The sequence below is a fragment of the Paramacrobiotus metropolitanus genome, unplaced genomic scaffold (assembly GCF_019649055.1).
Source record: "Paramacrobiotus metropolitanus isolate TYO unplaced genomic scaffold, Prichtersi_v1.0 Parri_scaffold0000071, whole genome shotgun sequence".
Classification (NCBI taxonomy): Eukaryota; Metazoa; Tardigrada; class Eutardigrada; order Parachela; family Macrobiotidae; genus Paramacrobiotus; species Paramacrobiotus metropolitanus.
The window spans coordinates 324,191-344,014 of NW_026570291.1; the positions used below are offsets into that span (position 1 = coordinate 324,191).

General features: G+C 41.2%; 4 protein-coding genes across 15 annotated transcripts; 2 read left to right on the plus strand and 2 right to left on the minus strand.

The window, feature by feature from the left end:
- Window positions 1-63: 63 nt before the first annotated feature.
- Window positions 64-1,875, minus strand: LOC129594802 (uncharacterized). 3 transcript variants are annotated; one of them, XM_055491619.1, is made up of 5 exons: window positions 1,465-1,875; window positions 1,246-1,389; window positions 872-1,069; window positions 699-794; window positions 64-425 (listed from the first exon to the last, which is right to left on the minus strand). In XM_055491619.1, exons 2-5 carry the CDS (start codon window positions 1,366-1,368, stop codon window positions 273-275), a joined length of 570 nt encoding a protein of 189 aa, XP_055347594.1. In that variant the 5' UTR covers window positions 1,369-1,389; window positions 1,465-1,875; the 3' UTR covers window positions 64-272. The 3 variants fall into 3 exon arrangements, with proteins under 3 accessions (XP_055347594.1, XP_055347593.1, XP_055347592.1); XM_055491618.1 differs by having other exon boundaries at window positions 1,246-1,381; window positions 1,461-1,874; XM_055491617.1 differs by having other exon boundaries at window positions 66-425; window positions 1,246-1,381; window positions 1,465-1,870.
- A 3,231-nt stretch (window positions 1,876-5,106) lies between these two features.
- On the plus strand, window positions 5,107-9,145 carry LOC129594775 (putative sodium-dependent excitatory amino acid transporter glt-4). Of its 2 annotated transcripts, XM_055491565.1 has the most exons (15): window positions 5,107-5,204; window positions 5,407-5,443; window positions 5,826-6,241; window positions 6,376-6,529; window positions 6,627-6,707; window positions 6,867-6,966; window positions 7,081-7,159; window positions 7,224-7,250; window positions 7,379-7,566; window positions 7,764-7,789; window positions 7,919-8,027; window positions 8,109-8,172; window positions 8,241-8,311; window positions 8,530-8,707; window positions 8,804-9,145. In XM_055491565.1, the coding sequence occupies exons 1-15, from the start codon at window positions 5,139-5,141 to the stop codon at window positions 8,960-8,962; spliced, it is 1,755 nt and encodes a 584-aa protein (XP_055347540.1). In that variant the 5' UTR covers window positions 5,107-5,138; the 3' UTR covers window positions 8,963-9,145. The 2 variants fall into 2 exon arrangements, with proteins under 2 accessions (XP_055347540.1, XP_055347539.1); XM_055491564.1 differs by having other exon boundaries at window positions 8,530-9,145.
- A 1,263-nt stretch (window positions 9,146-10,408) lies between these two features.
- LOC129594795 (excitatory amino acid transporter 3-like) lies at window positions 10,409-15,185 on the plus strand. 2 transcript variants are annotated; one of them, XM_055491598.1, is made up of 14 exons: window positions 10,409-10,599; window positions 10,887-10,953; window positions 12,263-12,672; window positions 12,811-12,985; window positions 13,117-13,197; window positions 13,266-13,365; window positions 13,469-13,547; window positions 13,629-13,655; window positions 13,794-13,981; window positions 14,106-14,131; window positions 14,230-14,338; window positions 14,438-14,501; window positions 14,568-14,638; window positions 14,721-15,185. In XM_055491598.1, the coding sequence occupies exons 3-14, from the start codon at window positions 12,352-12,354 to the stop codon at window positions 15,007-15,009; spliced, it is 1,530 nt and encodes a 509-aa protein (XP_055347573.1). In that variant the 5' UTR covers window positions 10,409-10,599; window positions 10,887-10,953; window positions 12,263-12,351; the 3' UTR covers window positions 15,010-15,185. The 2 variants fall into 2 exon arrangements, with proteins under 2 accessions (XP_055347573.1, XP_055347572.1); XM_055491597.1 differs by lacking the exons at window positions 10,409-10,599; window positions 10,887-10,953 and adding an exon at window positions 11,108-11,443.
- Window positions 10,913-19,233, minus strand: LOC129594796 (XK-related protein 6-like). 8 transcript variants are annotated; one of them, XM_055491603.1, is made up of 10 exons: window positions 17,551-19,233; window positions 17,226-17,294; window positions 16,961-17,120; window positions 16,714-16,756; window positions 16,410-16,476; window positions 15,463-16,300; window positions 13,076-13,935; window positions 12,833-13,013; window positions 12,253-12,643; window positions 10,913-11,462 (listed from the first exon to the last, which is right to left on the minus strand). In XM_055491603.1, the coding sequence occupies exons 1-7, from the start codon at window positions 17,670-17,672 to the stop codon at window positions 13,927-13,929; spliced, it is 1,308 nt and encodes a 435-aa protein (XP_055347578.1). In that variant the 5' UTR covers window positions 17,673-19,233; the 3' UTR covers window positions 10,913-11,462; window positions 12,253-12,643; window positions 12,833-13,013; window positions 13,076-13,926. The 8 variants fall into 8 exon arrangements, with proteins under 8 accessions (XP_055347578.1, XP_055347579.1, XP_055347577.1 ...); XM_055491604.1 differs by having other exon boundaries at window positions 12,253-12,706; XM_055491602.1 differs by lacking the exons at window positions 10,913-11,462; window positions 12,253-12,643; window positions 12,833-13,013; window positions 13,076-13,935 and having other exon boundaries at window positions 15,251-16,300; window positions 17,551-17,711; window positions 18,255-18,338; window positions 18,628-19,233.
- Window positions 19,234-19,824: the final 591 nt, after the last annotated feature.

A 19,824-nucleotide genomic window follows, 5' to 3' on the forward strand; every position in this document is an offset into this window, starting at 1 on the left:
CTGCTATTTGATATGCAACAATTTTGTACCAGATTTAATGGTTACCGGTAGTTTTGTTTTCATGCTTTTTCTGATTCTGCCAATAAAGCGGAAGCTGCCATATACAGTATAAATACAGTATATAACCAAAGGAAACTGTTTATTTTTGCTTATATTGTACATTTGAACAATTAGTACAGACAGTGTGTACAGATCAGATCAGTATTTTGCAATGTATCATAATTATTGTGCTACAGAGTAGCGCCGATGCTTTTGCAAAATTTAAAAACTCGTTAGTGTCGCCCATACCAGTTTAATTTTCTCTGCTCGTGATCTCTGACACGGATATCCCTCGAAGAAGAGGATTTCCGAAAACGCTTGATTAAAGCCCGGCTCGTAACAATAATGACTCCCAGAAGAGCCAAACTCTCAAGAAATCCAAAGGCCTGCAGATAACCAGAGATCAGACTTGTCTGAATAAACGAGTGGTATTACCAATATCTGTTTATTGATATTTATTGTACAAGCCTGTCCGGCAATTTCTGTCGTAAAGGTACAGATAGCACGTATTTAGCGCGAAGTTTGCGCTATAGCGATTGCCACTACACTACGTTTGGCGTAACACGCAAATTTGTGTATTTCGCTGTATTGAACCGGCAGAAATTACCGGACAAGCTTGTACATTTAATTGTTATTTATTGCAGGCATTCACGACTTACTGCACTTGCTGCAAATGGCGAATAGTTTGTAGAGCCCGCTAGAACACATGACGAGATGAAAGTGATAGTGCACCACAACGCCGAATGTCCAATTACCTAAAGATGTGCGACAAAATTATATAAACCATCACCTGTTTTCGATATTACATGCAACGCTTCTCAGAGTTATATACAATGGCATCCATAGCGGTTTCACTTAATCCAGTAGTCGTCCATACGACAAATCCCGCCAATGCAATGAAAATTGTTAGGAACAACCACGACGTGACAACGGTGAATTCGTGAAATGTTGTTCCCGTAACGCGAAAATGCACGCCGTGCTCTCGATGGATTCCCGATTCCAGCGCTATCATTGCAATTAATGCGCACACCTGGATATTAGAGGATGACACAGGTTTTTATGAATTACAATAATTTAAAATTACGATAAAACATGAAATATTTATCCAAATGCAAGATGTTTTCTGTGGCAGCAACGGGAGGATTCCATAAAAAGTACTAATACAAATTGGCCTTAATATGAGCTGGATTGCATATTTTTGCATACCATAGCGACCACTTTTAAAATTCCGCCGATACTGGTAAAATAGCTTTTATTGAATCCGATCTTTCTTCCATGATATGGATCAATGTCAACTACGGGTGGCGGAGAATATAATGGGGAAGGCATTTGCCACTGAAAACTGAAATTCTGTTTTATAAAAATACCATTTAAATAACGCAGTAAATTGAACAGTTTTCAAAAATGTCAGTACCACGTACGTACGAGTTTTTAGCAGGAACGGAATGAGTTTTGGAAAGTTGTGTAGATACCAACATTAAGACGAGTTTCCCGGTTGAAGTCCGAAATATATTCGGGATTTAAGCGGATGTGCATACATTAGCTACCTATAAATTGGTATTTGTGCGAATGCTCATGCATGAAAAATCAGAATTCGCAAAAAAAAAACAATTAAGAAATAATACTCGTGTGCCGTTAATGAGAGTTCTCTCAACTTACAAGTACCAGCTTGTATCGGCAGAAATTAACCAGACCACAATTGTTGCAAGAGAAAAATATGAGCTCATTATTAGTAATGATAATAATGCTAGTGGGCTGAGTGCTTTGCCGCAAGCGCTGATGAACCAAGTATGCGCGCAGTAACGGGTTTTTGGATAAGAAAGCATTCAACAAAAAAGCTATGGGATTAATAAGACGGAAGTTTTTTCCGCACACCTGTTCGAAAAAGACTGTTTGCAGTTTGCGTAGATAGCGCCAAGTTAAGCAGATTATGCCGGTAACATTTCCAAGTCAGTAACGTACGGTAGTCTAAAAATATACTTATACGTACTTCTAAAATTTACCTACTATACTTACACGTAGTGCGTGGTGCATTTTTCGAGGTACTGCATCCGAATTAAGCACACAGTAACATTTTCGGATGCTCTAATTAACGCGTTGTCGGCAGCTATCTAACTAGCGGGTCTACTCGAGTATCAGATGAGATTAGGCACCATTACTGCACCACAAAAAAAAAACAAAAACCCTGCACCATAAAAAACAAAGAAAGATGTGGTGTTAATTAAATTAATAATGCATGCGATTTACATCTACTGATTCTCGGCTATGTGTTTTAGCTGCTTGACCAGTGATCACTCACCAGATGTTATTACCTAAAACCCATAATTATATGCTCCTTTCTCTCATTTTCAATCATGCCTGTCAACTAAACTGGAATCTGCCGCATTAATTAAGCTAATTTTGTTTGAGCGAAATAGCCACGCTAGTGTATTACTGTATATTTCTTATTGCTCCGAAGTACGTATTTTACCACACATCATGTTATCACTCATAGGAAAAAACGATTGCGGCATACTTTGCGTTGAGCCTCTGTAAGTGGTATGCCGCATACTACTGTCTGTTATGCGCCAAGTCGAAATTTAGGCCTCTGCTTGATTTTCGTGTGAGTCACGCGCTGTAATTTAATTTAATTCAAATCAGAGCAGGCATTCCATTTCCAGCTACAGTAGAATGACAATCTAGCATGGGATTTTAGACCTGGCTACTTAGTGCTAAAAAGGAAAAACATCGAAATTAATGTAGACGAGAATAAAAGCCCTCCGTATACAATCAATTTTCCTAAATGCAGTTCTGAAAAAAACCATCAGTCATTATTTTAAAACAGCCAGCGGAATATATTGCGCTTCTAAGCAAATCAAAAAACGTAACTCACGGATAGTACTGCCGCAACGGCTCATCTTATCCAGAAGCTTGTCCAGTCTCCATGCTAACGTTGTTTTCCCACATTTGGATGCCGCACTGGTTTCGATGTTAGGTGATCCGCGCTACGTACACTGTATTGTAGTGCCCTGCAACGGAGTCGAAAACTTCGTCCAGTCCGATCCGAACTAATAAATTTTTCTCCGAACCCAGTCCGACTCCGAATTTTCAAAATCATACTCCGACCACTCCGATCCGTAAATATTTTTTACAAATCCGAATCCAGTCCGATCCGCTCCGAAAATTTTTGTCATATTTATTTTTTGTCCCATTCCAGAAAAATCTATAATACATACCTATAATATCCGCTGCAACAATTAAAGATAGCGCACGCCAAGTTGTCATCAAAATTTTCAATTTTCAAAATCTTCAGAACGTTTATTTAATTTTTATGTAATCTCCATTCTCCGTATAAATTTTGCGTCGTTTTAGCCATAGATTGCTCATACCTGGGCGTTTTTCGAGTTGCGAGTTCCGAAAATTTCGGTATTTTTGCCATCGCAAAAACCACAGTTGCTTTCACGTGTTAGTGGCATCTCCTTTAGTTCTCAACAAAAAAACTCATAAAAGTTGTACCTAATTCAGGTTTCTTTTTTTGATTGAACAAGCTTCGCCTCTAACAAATGGCACAGTAACTGAAGTTAACGTAATAGAAGTAGCTATGTTCAGTGCTTTACTGAGTCACACTAAAGCCTCGCGCGGAGCGCGAAGCTGACGATGCATTTTGTCCTAAAAATTATGGAAATTCTATAAAAATTATTTGAAAATACAATTTTATTTCGGATAATTCGGATTCCTAATTACATCCGAATCCGATCCATTCAGGCAAGCCTAAACTCCGAAACCACTCCGATCCGAATTTTTTTAAAACAAATCCGTCCAATCCGCTCCGAAAATCGGAGTGGATTCGGAGCGGTTCGGATTTACCAATCCGTTGCAGGGCTCTACTGTATTGTACATACGGCTTCTTTTCAGCAGCTGTACTTGCACGGGAAAAGTCTAAACCCACAAATCCCTAGCTTACTCACAATTTTGCAGTCGCTTTTATAATTCTCTGCACAGTTCATGCAGCTGCAGATTGCAGTAATTTTGAAAAAAATTTATTCGCTTAGGCAAAATGTGTAGTGTAAATCCTGGCTACTATTATTTCGACTGCGTCTCGTTTCGCATGCTCCCCAAGGCGAAAGATCCGGATCTGACCATAATATGTAATTTATAGACGCAAAGTCGTTTAGTTTTACACCGATGCCAAAAGGCGGGTTTCCAGATTCAGCCTTGGCAGCGTGGTTTCCGATATGCAAATTCATGAATAAAAATGTAGGGTTTTGCGCCGGTAGTAGGAAAAAGTAGTATTGACGTAATCCGAAATCAATCAGTAAATCGTAAACGGATGTGTCGCCGGAAGCAGGCAACACACGAATTTTATATTGCGAATACATATGTGTACTTGGCTCGAATTTCTGTTCCGCCAGCCTACGTCTACATTGACGTCTTGTTTATCAAAGGTTTTCCTCAAGATAATTAAATTTTATTTAAAACAGTCTATGCAGCTCGGAACAGAGTCGGCAAAAGAAACCGTGTATTTCGAGGCTGCTAACGATTTCGACTCTTTAACGGTTTCCGTATCAAAATAATCGGAGAATGTTGTTGATGAAGCCGGTAGTGAAGATAGAAGAAAGGTAGAAACATGTACCGTGGAAGATGTTCATCGTTGGTCCCGGTACGAATGACAAGAATTATGGTGCTGTAGACTATTATGGTGCGATGCATTCTTGGAACACTGGCTCTTCTCACGAATTTCGGATAATTATGTAACTAGAAATGCGTGCAGCTAATATTTTCTGAAATTCGTGAAACGTATAAAAGACAGGAGAAATTGTCTAAAGCCTGATTTCCTTCGCTTCACTGGGCGTTGTTCAGTACAGTTGCATGAGCAAAATGTACTCGTATAACTGTTAACTACAAGGATGGTAAATCGGATGATAATGCATAAACATGGTTAAAAAACATTGAATTATCACAAATAAGTGACATAGCCCTACCTGTTTGGAACGCATGCCTGCCGGGCTTACAATTTTGTTCTGTTTGTTCACTTACTGTAGTACAAGTACAAGATGGCGGCGAACAGTATTGTAACAAATAGGTAGTGGCATTGTTATGACGTTATCAGACGACTTTCGATGACTGCATCCTGTTACCATATTATAGTCAATATTACATCCCCATTGCCAGTTAAACTCTGCTCGGTTAGGTTACTTTACGATTTAACACGTTATTAATTTAAGACATCTAAACAGTGTTCGCGCTTATTGTAATCCGACTGTTTGGCCAGCGGAAGCAGCTTGTTTAATTATATACTGTAATTTATGTTGTTCATCAGAAATTTGTAGTAATATACAAAGACATCACTCAAAAAAGATGTTTAAGGAACGTCTGGCTGTTTTAAAGGTCATGCTCCTTATCGGCGGAATCTGTTGCGGAGTCGGTAAGAACGTGGTACATCATACTCGATGGAATTATGGGTCGCCAACTACACACAGTTTACCGATTGGCACTGCATACAATGATTTGGGTCTTAACTAAGCTCACGCTGATATATATTGAGCAAGATTTGACGATAAACCAGAACTGCAAAGGATTGGTCAAAAGCATTGAGAAACCTTAAGCTTTTTCTTAAGCCGGCCTTTCTCACTCTGGTAGTTCTGTCCGTGATCAAAACAGAAATCAAATATCGACCACTATGTAGGCTAAATGGGGATTAAGTTTCATAACATTATGACTGTTTTCTACAATTATTACGTATTAAGGCTATGCAGATGCCAAGGAGAGTAATATCACGCTTGATACGGAATGTTTCTGACCAATAGGACTGGCTTTTGGATTGCGATCTATGGGTGTGCATGAAAGTCCCCGTAAAGTCACATATGTGCTGTTCATCGGAGACCTGTTTTTGAGCATGCTAAAATGTGTCACCATTCCTTTGATGGTATCGTCCATTATCACGGGCTTGTCCAGCTTCGACAACCCCACCAGCGGTCAGATTGGTTTCCGCTCCGTGCTGTATTACTTGATTACGGTTTTCCTGGCTGTGTGTGTCGGCATTGGCATGGTCACGGCCATACGGCCCGGATATTTTAACATTGGTGACGAGGAAAGCGTTGCCGTAACGGCACAAAAGCCGGCTCCTAAATGGGCCGAACGGGTAGTCATGACCGCCGATACGATTATGGACTTGGTCAGGAATATGTTCCCTCCAAATATCATTCAAGCTTGTTTTGCCCGGGTACTAAAAACTATGGCGATATTAAAATACTTACATATTTACTAAGTATATTAAAATTTTATTTTGATGGCTTTAAATGGCTTTAATTACGCATTCGATGTACAGATGAAAAGTTCACGTTTGTACATTTGTAGCAGCAGACAGAGCTCCACCCACCGCCCAATAGAGTGGTCACCAACGCTACAGACATTATCCCGACTAGCACGACAATGCAGGTGTCCTCCACGAATAATGTTAACGTGGTCAATGATAGTACTAACTCCGGTCTCAACCGCTTCGCCGTTCAAGGTAAATTGCTGAGTAGAGTGCAAGCCATTTTATGCGATTTCTCCGTAAAGGTCAACTTGTCCTGAATGACAAGTTCTTGTTGTTAAAGTTGTAATAGATTATAGTGATTGGATCATTACAAGAAAAGCTGTCGAGGGAACTAACATTGTGGGCATTGTCGTCTGCAGCTTGGTTTGTGGTAAGTATCGAAACAGCTCCTAATTTGTTGCTTGCCAAGCGCTAAATATTTGGCGCAGAAACAACACGAGTCGCTCTTACTACTACCAAAATTTTAATGAGCAGTATTAATTGAAATCACCGCGCGTTTGTTTCACCGCGCGCTTGCCATGCTGCACAGGAATCGCTATTGCTCAATTGGGAGAACACGGAAAGCCTTTCGGGGATTTCTTCCGCAGCCTGAATTGCGTAATCACCGTCATCGTTAGATGGATTATGCGGTGCGAAAAGCTAACTTACTCTTTATGATTATACAAATGAGAGAGCACATTTATACGCAGTACCGCCATGCAAGGGGTAGTGTACATGAATATGGTATTTTGCGCCATTTGTAGGTTGGCTCCAATTGGGATATGTTTCCTTGTAGCGGGACAGCTGCTGAAAGTGACAAATCTTCCTATGGAATTCGCGCAGGTACATGTCTGTAGAACGTTTATTTCGATGATATACGTATTTTACTGGCATTGTTGCTTTACAGCTGGGAATGTACATGTTAACTGTGCTAGTAAGTTACGCAAGAACGCCAGTGTTACGTGAAAATACGTGAAACTGGATATTAAACTGTCGAGAGCTCTAAGTACATTTTGGATAAAAAATTTAAGACTAATGTCTTCAGTTTTACGTACTCTATAGTGCGGGCTATGCATTCACGCTTTCGTCGTACTACCACTGGTCTGCTTTGTGATTACGCGTCAAAATCCTTATCGTATCATACTTGGAGGATTGCGAGCATACGCCACCGGCTTCGGTACGGCTTCCAGTGCCGCGACCTTACCTGTAACTATGGAGTGCTGCAAAGAAAACAACAAAGTTGATGAGCGGTAATTAAGTTTTTTAGCTACATAAATGCGTACACATATGCCTGTGCAGCAGCTCCCTGTTACTTAGTCGATGCAATAATAAATATCTAGTTATTCGTGTTATTTAACAGATTTTATTAAGTATTGAGCAGATTTCGATTGTATAAATCACTATGATATGTTCGCGAGAAAATTTTGACGTAATACTTATTTTGCAGCATATGCGATTTTACGCTGCCTATCGGTAAGAACTGAGAGCCACTAAACTTAGCGGTCTTAGCCTGCCCACAATATTGTCACTTCGTAAAATTACCGTGAATGAATATGATTCGAACACAACTACCGATCGCGAGTAAATGCGTATTCTGTGTAGCTACTGCAATCAACCTGGACGGCACAGCACTGTATGAAGCAGTAGCAGCCATTTTCATTGCACAAAACTATAACGTTACCATGGACTTGGGCAAGCTCGCTGCCGTTAGGTACGTTGTGGATTTGCACTGCAGAATGATTTTGATTAACCGCCGGTACGATGCACTGCATTGCACATTCTAACCTTACAGTGTTACTGCTGCTGCCGCGGCTGTGGGCGCTCAAGGGATTCCCGAAGCTGGTCTAGTCACGCTGGTATAATCTCTTTCGCATTAGTACCTTACCCTAATTCTATACTGAATGCTGTGCAACTTGCCCCAAAGGTCATGGTACTGGATGCAGTTGGGCTTCCGGCAAATCTTATTTTGGATATCCTAGCTGTCGATTGGTTGTTGTAAGCTGAATTCAAGTTTAAATAGATTACAGATTTACAGGCTACGATCATGTTATTTTGTCGTCACTACTTAATGCATACAAGCTTTCATGGTTTCATGATGGTGACATCACTGACATGCTCTCTAGGATCAACAGATTCTCTAGAGACTCAACAGACTCTCTAGAGTCAGGTATATTAACATTAGATACGTACACTACATCTTAACTTTTTAACAGGGACCGCTTTCGCACGGTTGTCAATATTCTGGGTGACGTGATTGCCGCCAGCGTTATTGAGCACCTATGCAAGGATGTTTTGACAACAATGGATGATGATGATGAAGCCGACGAGCGTCATCGAAGGGTACAACACATCGTGTCTACTCCCGAGGAAAACTTGGGAAATATCAACCAGGTATACGGGATGAGTGGTGCCGACACGCCTTCGCTATCGATTTCGCCACCGATTCCGGGCAGTTTAACGCAGGACGAGCGTAACTTGGAGTTGCAGATGTTCCGCGAACGATGGAAACAAGAACTTGGCGCAAAGACAGCCGTATCCGCCCGCTCCACAACAAGAGGATATACGCTCGAAACCGCAGCTGACCATGGTGAGGCTCCTCAGTCCAGACACAGATCCAGTCGTGTTAACCTCGTCGCCCATATATGATTGGGACACTTTCTGTCATCTTGAAAAATGTCCTTTGGCCTTTTGTTTATACTTCATAACAGCGCCCAAATCCATGCAATGCGTTACGACGCCAGACGGAATGAAAAAATAATGCACAAATGCGTAACGATGCCGAGGTACTGCCATAAAGCTAAAAAATGTTTGATTTCTGACAAGATACAATAAAACAAAACGCATCCGTATAGTATTTGGTAAACCTTGAATATCGTTTAATACTGCAACGCAGTGCGGTCATAACGCCTTCGATTGTTTTCCGTTCGGCCAGTATTTATAGGGACATTTAGTTAGCGAAGAAAAACTGCATTACTGTAACTGCTATTCATCCCAATCACCAGTACAGATGCACAAAAAACAAAAGATATGTAATATCTGAGATCGCTGTTCGTGCCACCTGCAAAAAATAAAGCTACGATAGTAATCAGGAATTTTAGGCCAAAAGTGATAACATAGGTTTTGCATTACGGTAATAATGTCGAAACCAGTGCCATTTGCGATTTGACCACTGGTCAATTTTTCTGGTATTCATAAACATGAAAGTGTAATCGTAACTATAAGTTTCATAGCAAATTACTGTATTTTATCGTCCCGAATTGCAAATACAGATATGCTATCGCTTACTCTACAGATACATAATTCGGCTTTGCCGCTTGGTCTATTCGTACGAGTACATTGCGCACACAGATTAACAAACACAAAATTTTAATGTATCCCCTTGCCATAATTCTTTCGACTAATCTGTGTCTTGTACAAAATTCATAATACCGGTGAAATAAAAGGCGTTCTAGAGCCTATACCAGTATTGTAGAGCACTCATGATTTCTGCAATGAGTGGGGCACAAACACATTATAATTGCACTACTTTTTAGTTGACTTCGGTTGAAATCAGTCGTAATATTAAAGTGATGCGAATTGTAAAGTGTGATAATATCCATTACCATTTCCGGCGCACATTGTTTCACTAATCACCATAGGCGAGATCCGGATCCGGCCGCTCCAGTGTCATTCGCCATAAGTGTACGATCACAAAAAACATTTAATTTGCTGACCGGAAATAGTAATTATTCATCTTGACGTACCGGAACCGGTGAAGTGCCGGGTTTTGTACCGGAAATTGGCAGAATAGCGGCATTCGACATATTGCGCATGTTTTTTGGGTTCCGCAAGCTATGTACGATGACGTTGCTACAAAAGTTGATTTCATATTAGAAACTTTACGCTCACCGATGAATCACAAAAATAAAGCGCTTAGTTTGATAAACGTGACTGAAATAAAGCTGCAGTGCTGGAATTAATGGTCCCGACATTAAAGACTCAAAATAACCCGAGGATATTGTTGGGCTGATGAAATCTTTGGTGAATCTTACAATGGTAGAAAAGGCTGACACAGACTGTCGCCGTTCAATACTCTGTACGTACGTACTTTGAGGAAGGTTGCTTGAGACAGCGCGGTTCATATTGTGCTCACTCATACATCTATAGATATAGATATAGTACGGGTATTGTCCCAAACCTGACAAATTTGAGAAAAACGAAATATGCAAAAAAGGCGGAAACAACGACGTACGATTTTTATTCCTAGCCATAATCCTCATCTAACACGCGTCCGCACAAATACCGTAAGTACTAGTAAAATTTAATATCGATATGCCTCCCAATCAGATGATACATTAATTTGTAGGCATGTACCTGTATTTATACATAGAAAATCATACACACACGGGCATCTGCAAGTCTGCAAGCACCAACCGCCAGTACAACATAATATCTTTGTATATTATTATATCGTACATATTAATTTTAATGTCTTCATTCATACGGGCAACGAGCATAGAATCGTCACCGACAGCTGTTAAGCAAGAATATGTATTTTCTAAACAAGTACAATACGTTTCTTATTTTGCAGTACAAAGTCGACAAGAAGGCGGGCTCATTTTACTAACTCGCCACTGGTGCATTGAAACACACCCCCGGTACGGCAAATTTTTCCAGCAAAACCGTCTGTAAAGTGCTATAATGTAAGGATAGCCCCCCGGCAGCGACTGACGTCTGTGATTATTAAAAAAACAAAATGATAAATATCTTGGTATATCTGCGCGGAATCATTGTAAATCAGGTTTTGCTTGACTCATTGTCAGTCAAACACCAACGTCCTGGCACTTTCCTTACCATTTTTTATAGTCACGTTTCCATAACTAAAGCGTTTTAAATTATATACCGGCAAGCAAAAGCGCATTATAGCAGTTATTACTTGATATTGATATCATTGTTCAATATAAAGAATAATAATGTTCAATACAGTTCGATGTAGCGAATGTGAGTGCAATGAGTGTGATGTGCGGCGTGATGAGTGTACTGAGTGTACACATCGCGTGAAAAGGACACGTGCCCAAAAATGTGTGCTCGCATTAGCACGGAATCTGAGACTCATCCTCCTTATTGGCGGAATATGTTGCGGAGTTGGTAAGAATGCAGGAAGTCCCTACAACAATGACAAGTTTTTTATATTTGTAATACACAAAATTCGACGAAATTTCCTTTTTCTCCGATTAAAACTTTCTGATTTTTTCGAGGATTTATAGAAATGGTTGACAGTCGTTTTTTTCGGTTAAATCAACGCCCAACAAAAGTGCAACCAGTAACAGTAGCCGTGAGAACCTTGACCTTTTTTAGGCTTTTTCAAAATCTGAAAGCGAAAACCATGTGGTACTATCTTGTCGCTGTCTTTATCTCAAAGTGAAATTCCGAGGCGACGCTGAACCTTAAATTCAGTAACTGAAGCTACAGGTAGAAAATACCAGGTGCCAGACAAAAATAAGCGTTTTTCTAGTTATATGTTATAAGAGCTCCCAGTTCTGCATTATAGAAAAGCAGTGGCGCCTTATTTATATATACGGTTTCACAACATATAAACCGAATTACTCTCCAGTTGCTAACACCATTTGCATGACATTGTATTGTAGCAAAATCTGATGTCATATAGGCAGCTCACAGGGTAACGCGCGGCAGACTAGAACGCGTTTGTGTCGGTTAACCTTTGCTAGCAGTAATAATCCGTATTATACATGTAGCTGTTATTATATAATACGATGGTCCTGTAGTTGCTTTCAAAACTACTCCACAGTCCAAGCAGTTCAAGGTTGTTCAATGTTGTATACAGTAAAAATTATTAATAACAGTCGCGATTAGACGCCTACTGAGTACTGGTTTATGCGTTAGATCAGCCTATTGTTTTGTGCATTAGCGACTAGGCTGATACAATATGCTTTTACCGATTGACAGGATTGGCTTTCGGGTTGCGGTCCCTGGGTATTCACGAAAGCCCCCGCAAAGTCTCGTACGTGCTGTTTCCCGGCGAGCTCTTCCTGAGCATGCTGAAATGTGTCATTATCCCTCTGATGATCTCGTCCATCATCAGCGGCATGTCCAACATACAGTGCACCGTCAGTGGCCAGATCGGACTGCGCTCTGTCCTCTTCTACTTGGTTACTGTCTTTCTGGCTGTATGTGTCGGCATCGGCCTGGTGACGTTCATAAGACCCGGTCATTTCAACATCGGAGGCGGGGAAAACGCTACACTGGCCCAAAAACCGGCGCCTGGAACGGGACGGGTCACCATGACCGCCGATACGATTATGGATTTGGTCAGGAATATGTTCCCGCCTAACATCATACAAGCTTGTGTCGCACAGGTAAGCCGAATAATCAACAACCAATCCGGTAACGCTATAACGAGGTACATATTGCCACGCTACGTATGACGAAAAAGCACTGTATTTTCGTATGCCAGTTAACGCTTGCGTACGTGCGTAATATACTGTAAATTGCAGTACCAGACGCAACTTCACCCACCGCCCAATAAAGTAGTCGCTGTCGTCAGTAATGTCACCAGCACAAGCGCCACCACAACCAGCACTACGGTATCGACAACCTCCACTTTTATCATTATGTTGAACGACAGCAACGCTACAAACGGGAACTCCACCCACCACTTTGTTATCCAAGGTACTGCAGCGAGCCTGTAAAGGTCGTGCTAAAAAACACAAAGATAATTCGTAATGCGAATAGAGGAGGAAATGCTATGCGCACACGTACTTGTTATTCCGGACTATCGTGACAGGCTGCTTTTGTGACAGATTACAGCGACTGGATAATATCAAGAAAGGCCGTAGATGGGACCAATATCCTGGGCATTGTTGTCTTCAGTTTGGTTTGCGGTACGAGTACTCCTTTTTGCTGTTATTCTTTAATTTTGATAATGAGCTTATGTTTAACTTATGGATAGGGGTCGCTATAACTCGAATGGAGTTAGACGGGAAAGCTTTTGCAGACTTCTTCCGTTCGTTGAACAAAGTGATCATGCGTATTGTCGACTGGATTATGTGGTACGATAATTTCCCGCTTTGGTGACCATTTTAATCGGTTACGAACACGATTCGGTTCTCTCAACGGGTACAAAACTCGACTGAATTGCTTTCTAATTCAAAGGTTGGCTCCTATTGGGATTTGTTTTCTGGTAGCTGGACAGTTGCTAAAAGTCAAAAACTTTTCTGTCGTGTTTGCGCAGGTACCAATACAACCATAAATTTTGGTATCACCGCGTCGTGATAGGTTAATAAAATGCGCTAACCAAGCCTTGGTTTTACAGTTGGGGATGTACATGGTGACTGTAGTGGTAAGTGACGCGTTTTGGGTGATATTTTTTTAATCTTTGGTTTTTCTAAGGACCCGAATCGGTAAAAACTGATTAAAAGCAAAAGTATATGAGTACAACTATACCACTGCACATCCTGATATGCTTTGCTTGGTGTAGTCTGGATTAAGTATTCACGCATTCCTTGTATTACCTCTGATCTGCTTTGTGATAACGCGTAAAAATCCTTATCGAATCATACATGGAGGATCGCGAGCATACGCCACCGGCTTCGGTACGGCTTCCAGCGCGGTTACCTTACCTGTAACAATAAAGTGTTGCGAGGGAAATAACAACGTTGATCCCAGGTTAGTATTTTCAGGCAGCTGTTAGCATTAAGATTATTCGCAAATTGTGCACTTAAGCCATCAGTATTTGCCACGTTTCTACGGCAAAGCGCCTCATAAGTGCCGTAACCTTCGTGATTTACAGAATATGCCGATTCACGTTACCAATCGGTAAGGCAAAAATTCGGTCTGTACATACAACTGATGATACAAGAGCATGCTGACACAGGGTTGGTTACGTGAGCTGATAAACATTTTTTTTAATGTAGCTACTGCAATAAACTTGGACGGTACAGCATTATACGAAGCAGTGGCAGCCATTTTCATTGCGCAAACCGAAAACATCACAATGGACTTTGGAAAAATTGTTGCTGTTAGGTTCGTACTAGTACACGCGACGCGACGGTTCTGTATAGTACCGGTACTTGTAATAATTAAATTAAAAATTAAAGGTCACGTTATGCTATGTGTTACTAGTGTTACGGCTACTGCCGCGGCAGTGGGTGCACAAGGGATTCCTGAGGCGGGTCTTGTCACATTGGTACGAAACCCTTCGCAAACCTTTTATGCTTAAGCCTGATGAACAACGCAAAAATGATTTTTAAAGGTTATGGTACTGGATGCAGTTGGGCTTCCGGCTGAGTTTATTTTGACGATTCTGGCCGTCGACTGGTTGCTGTAAGATTACGATATTCGCCATAGTTTTTTGGAAAAACGAGAAATTATAGTAATATGGTGATAGTTCTTCTCCTACGAATAGGGACCGCTTTCGCACGGTTGTCAATATTCTGGGTGACGTGATTGCCGCCAGCGTTATTGAGCACCTATGCAAGGATATTTTGACAACAATGGATGATGATGATGAAGCCGACGAGCGTCATCGAAGGGTACAACACACCGTGTCTACTCCCGAGGAAAACTTGGGAAATATAAACCAGGTATACGGGATGAGTGGTGCCGACACGCCTTCGATATCGGTTTCGCCACCGATTCCGGGCAGTTTAACGCAGGACGAGCGTAACTTGGAGTTGCAGATGTTCCGCGAATGATGGAAACAAGAACTTGGCGCAAAGACAACCGTACCCGCTGGCCCAACAACCAGAGGATATACGCTCGAAAGACACTATCAGTATCAGGGATTGTTATACGTATCTATTTTTTATTGGGATTGCTACGGTGGAAGGCTTGGCTGTTGTTTGGGCTTTACGATAAACCGAAAAAGTTCGTCGACCATAGGACTGAGGCTAGTACATACTATACTTAGTATAGTATGTACTAGCCTCAGTGATTACTCTATTACAGAATAACAGAAAAGCGGTAGGAACGTGCGCTCAACAGCAGTATGCAAAGTTTATCAAGTTCGTAAATAGAGCGGTAATTTTAGAATTATGTTTTGGGAGGGCAAAAATTTAGTGAGTTTTTGAACAGTGAATACACAAACATAAACTGTAAGAATAAAATGTTTGCTACGGAGAATGCATCACTATTGTGAGATAACTCACTGCACGGCAAAAGTAGAAGTAGATTCGCACAGCACATATGCCGCTGGCCGACAACATCAGCACTGCAACGGTCACCAGGCAGCTGAAACTGTCAAAATTTCCCACAACTTTCGCCCAAATGGTCGATAATACAATGTTCTCCACCCCATGCACAAAGTAATAAACAACAGGAAAAGAACTCCGTTTTGGGTCTGCTTCGTTCTTATCCATTTCGTCGACATAGTCAAATAGGTACGAGAACGGCAATAACACGAATCGGTATGTGTGTCGCAAGACACGTGGAATTGGTCGGTTAGGGAGGTCGTGTAAATCAAAGAGGCGGGAAGCGCTGTTGCTTCCCAGGTTGAAGAAATACACACACACAGCCATTAAGAGCACATGCCATACACAGACTATGAAACCTGTCACTGTCGACCAGCTGAAGGTTGCTGCGAGAACCGCGCAGCGTGCGGTTAGAATGAATAGTCGCCCGACAAAGTGCACTAGGCGAAATACTGTTTCATAAGATGGGATACATCCGTTGACGTTACTGCAACGACCTTCTCGTATCACTACATCGTCGTGAACTAGTGCCACGCCTGCAGCTCCTGAGAGGAGTGAGACACTCATGGAGATGACTTGCATGCCTTGCAGGGACGTCCAGGTGAATGGGGTGCTCATTAAGGTCACTGTGATCAGAATGTACATCTGCAAAAGCAGCTGCGGCATGGCTTCGAGGCAGGATTCCAGGAAGCGCATTCTAGCGGTAACGGCATTGACAAATACCCAAATCAGAGCATCATAGCTATAGATGTCGGTGGTGGCGAGGCTGATGTGGAATTTAAAATAGCTCACATATCTTAAAAAACAGTTACAACAGTTTGCAGAGATTTGGTAAAAACCTAAACTTAGGATAGAGCAAGACTCGACACGTTCAATCTAACAATAATCCTGGTTATGTCACTTACCGAAAAACTGGACCAAACTGAAGAATGTGCAGTATAAAATAGATGACATAGAACAAAATACCGGGTCCTACACAAAAAAAGCAGGGTACTGTATATGGCCGTATATCCAACAACGCATGGAATCAAAACAGGCGTGTCTTGGTTTTACTAGGTCGCTAACTCTCTGAATAATATGTACTTGTGTACACTGGATATTGTAACTGGAATACTCTACAAGCGCATACAATTTAGAGAGTACTTATAACTTATACAGTAGTGTACCTATACAAGAACATTTATTAATATTATTTAACGGATACATTACTTTGAGACTGCTTCTTCGGAGGTTTCGTTGTTTCAACTCCTGCCTAAAGTAAAGTATTGTAATATTGATTTATTGCCAGCGGCTTTGCTTATGGGGCGACACTGGACAGTGAAACACAATTTCAACAACTGAAATAACAGCCACAAGAATGTTATTAGCTTTCTTCCCCACAAATTATGGTACGACTTTTTGGCAGGATACCCTTGCAATGATATTTTTGCAACAAAGAAAAGGAAAGGCTACGTACTTTCTCAACGTCGTATTTGTGAGCGGTGTTTATAAGGTCAATGAGCTGAATCGATAAAATACCAACGGCTGCAATAATCACTTGTGGCACCACGATAAATGCCAACGTCAGACATCCCCACACAATTTTTTGCATTGAGAAATAGGCAATGACGAGATACCTGAAAGTTGAATTTTTGGAAACCGCGGCATTCTGTCTATATAAGCAAATTTACTCTCCACAGCATCAACAGGTACATAGATCGTGATCATGAGTAGTTACCAACCAGTCACTTGCCGTGTCCAATAAATAAGAAAACAATCCCCAAATTGCCCACATCCAAGTCTTCGTCGCCCTGTTCAATAAGAGCACATGTTCGGCCACATAGAAATTGCAGGTGCTGAAATCGCGGTGGCACACCAATTTTGCGAAGTATGAAAGCAGGGAGGTACTTGTAGGTATATAATTACTGGCATGCGCAGCGCGAAACAGACACCTCTCCGCGTACTGACTGTCAACATTCACAATTTAATGAACTGATGATCTACCACGCAACTCGTTAATTAAACAAGATTTGCACGAAAGGAAGCCACTGAAATTAGCTATCATACCTGGTAGCGAGGGCTTTAAAGAATGTAGTTTCTGCTGCTTCATTATCCTGGGGTAAGCCAGTCAGCATGATTACTGGAACTGTTTCCGTTGTCCCACAAGGCTTATCTGTATCCGCTGCCATTTTTGCTGAATGGCCGTCTTGTGTGGCAATTATTGTGCTCTGCTAGGACTAACAAATTACCATTCAAAACTTCCTTCTACTATTCTACAACTCTTTCCCTAAACAATTCCAGCAACTACTATACAATAATATTATACTGTGTTTAACACACAACCATATGTACCTCACACAATGCAAAATCACGAAGTACTCGTATAGATGCTGATCAAATTCTGTTTCGGTGTGATTACGGCGACCTAACACTAGCGTTGTGTGTCGAGGAGACATTTCATTATATGCATACGAGTAGAACAATCTAAGACCGAGTGACTCAACAGGTGGAACGGGAAATTGACACATTAATGTAATGAACGTAGTGGCTGGATACGATCGAATGTGCATAAAGTCTTACTTGTATCGTTCTACAATGACTACTCACGAAAAGTGGCAGGTTTCTGAAAATTCAATATACCCATATTTGGTGCGGGTCATAATTACTCACTTGGTAGAAGACAGATAGGTACGTCTGAACTCTGAACCACTACTGAAGGGCTTTTACAGAACCAGTTAACTGCAGTTATGAATTAAGGAAAATCAACTCACCCTGGTCGTACTGCACCACCGGGTGACCAGACCCACGCGTCCATGCTTTTTTAATCCGCTAAGAGTTACGTGATGACAACAATTCTACAAAAATCACGTTAAAACGGGAGCACTCGTACCTACCCACATGCTTCCGTCTTAGTTGCGCCAAAGAAGTGCTTATCGCCGTTTCAGCGACAGGGTTCATTAAATGTTATATTGTTGCCATATAGCACGAGAGCAAAACCCTCTTAGTTGTTAAAACATAACATAAACTTAGATGCAAAACACTCCCACCAGCTCGTTCTAGTAAATGCGTCGCGTCTTCGAAACAATACGCGCGCTGGATATCGAACGTGCTTAGCTTAGCAGTAAGCTTTTTTTGCGTTCTTACCTTTGGTTATTAATTCTGCATCTTTTAGCGGATCCGTTGGTTACTAGAGGCGCCGGGTTGTAACAACTTGCGTGACCTTTGTGCTTGCTTAAACAAAGTTGACACTTGGCAGTTTCCATAACTGATGGCGAGCGGCGAAGAGTCGCCGCAATTCAGTATCAAACGCTACAAAGCATACACAAAGGCCACACAGCTAAAAGAGACTCAACACGTCAGTTTGACGGTTTCTGCAGATAAAAAATTAAAAATACATATATATGCTAGCATATGCTATAAGTATCACTGAAATCTCAAGTTTTTGAACAAAACAGAAAAGACATTACGGATCGGAGGAGCTAGGTTGCAACATTCCCAGAGCCATGAGCAAGATGACTGTACAAACCAGATACAGACAAAAATCATTACAATTGTTGGCAATGACAATCAAAGAATGTCAGTAAACGCAAGATCCAGGCAAGAAGTGGCGTCAGCAATGCATAATATCAGTACCAGTGACATCAGCGTAAGTTATTAAATAACCCTAAAGACAACTGCAAAATATCTCAGAAAGGGCAGGTCCGGGTCACAAGTTAATAGGATCTATTTAATTTTGAACCGTTCCAACTTGCTAGAAGCGTGCACTTCCATTAAGCGCCAAGTACGTACGATCCTGTTTTGCGTTATTTTACGCAGCTGTTGTGATATATCGTCATGATTGGCGGATTAATACTACAGTAATTAAAGCCGATTCCTAACTACTCTGGGTATGTGATTGTGTTCCGCGGCGCACTGCTCATACTGCCACAGTCATTGCGATTTGCGATAACTCAAAGCTACTTGCTGCTAATAATTCTACTGTAACTTCTGACATATAACTTGTATCTTTCAAATTTCAGCACATTTCCAAAACTACTATTCAAGTGTACAAAGTACAATGATTTAACGTTTCTTGAAGCAGCCAAAAATCAAAACGGCACTTGAACTCGTGTTACCATTAAAAGCGTTAACGCACAGGAAATGAATGGCGTAGTTGAGTAAGCAAAACAACTATCCTATTGTGTGACTATGAGTCCATGTCGAACACACGGTTCCGGCAATTATGAGCAACAACAGTCTATAAACAAGCTTTATTGCGTATATCTGGATGGACAATGACACATCCCTAGTAAATGAGCAATGCAGGCAATGCTGCTGCATTTTTATTATGGTAAAAAAGAG

Coding starts and splice junctions, on each gene's coding strand:
- LOC129594795 (XM_055491597.1), top strand. CDS start 11,269: ATGTTCAATACAGTTCGATGTAGCGAATGTGAGTGCAATGAGTGTGAT. Junction 12,986..13,116: donor CCACCACTTTGTTATCCAAG/GTACTGCAGCGA, acceptor CTTTTGTGACAG/ATTACAGCGACTGGATAATA. Junction 13,982..14,105: donor AATAACAACGTTGATCCCAG/GTTAGTATTTTC, acceptor CGTGATTTACAG/AATATGCCGATTCACGTTAC.
- LOC129594775 (XM_055491564.1), top strand. CDS start 5,139: ATGACTGCATCCTGTTACCATATTATAGTCAATATTACATCCCCATTG. Junction 5,444..5,825: donor CGGAATCTGTTGCGGAGTCG/GTAAGAACGTGG, acceptor TCTGACCAATAG/GACTGGCTTTTGGATTGCGA. Junction 6,967..7,080: donor ATCGTTAGATGGATTATGCG/GTGCGAAAAGCT, acceptor CGCCATTTGTAG/GTTGGCTCCAATTGGGATAT.
- LOC129594802 (XM_055491617.1), bottom strand. CDS start 1,517: ATGTTGGTATCTACACAACTTTCCAAAACTCATTCCGTTCCTGCTAAA. Junction 1,070..1,245: donor TTTTAAAAGTGGTCGCTATG/GTATGCAAAAAT, acceptor TCTAATATCCAG/GTGTGCGCATTAATTGCAAT. Junction 426..698: donor CGCCATTTGCAGCAAGTGCA/GTAAGTCGTGAA, acceptor GGTTATCTGCAG/GCCTTTGGATTTCTTGAGAG.
- LOC129594796 (XM_055491602.1), bottom strand. CDS start 17,672: ATGGCAGCGGATACAGATAAGCCTTGTGGGACAACGGAAACAGTTCCA. Junction 17,295..17,550: donor TTTAAAGCCCTCGCTACCAG/GTATGATAGCTA, acceptor CTTATTGAACAG/GGCGACGAAGACTTGGATGT. Junction 16,477..16,713: donor TCCGAAGAAGCAGTCTCAAA/GTAATGTATCCG, acceptor TTTTTTGTGTAG/GACCCGGTATTTTGTTCTAT.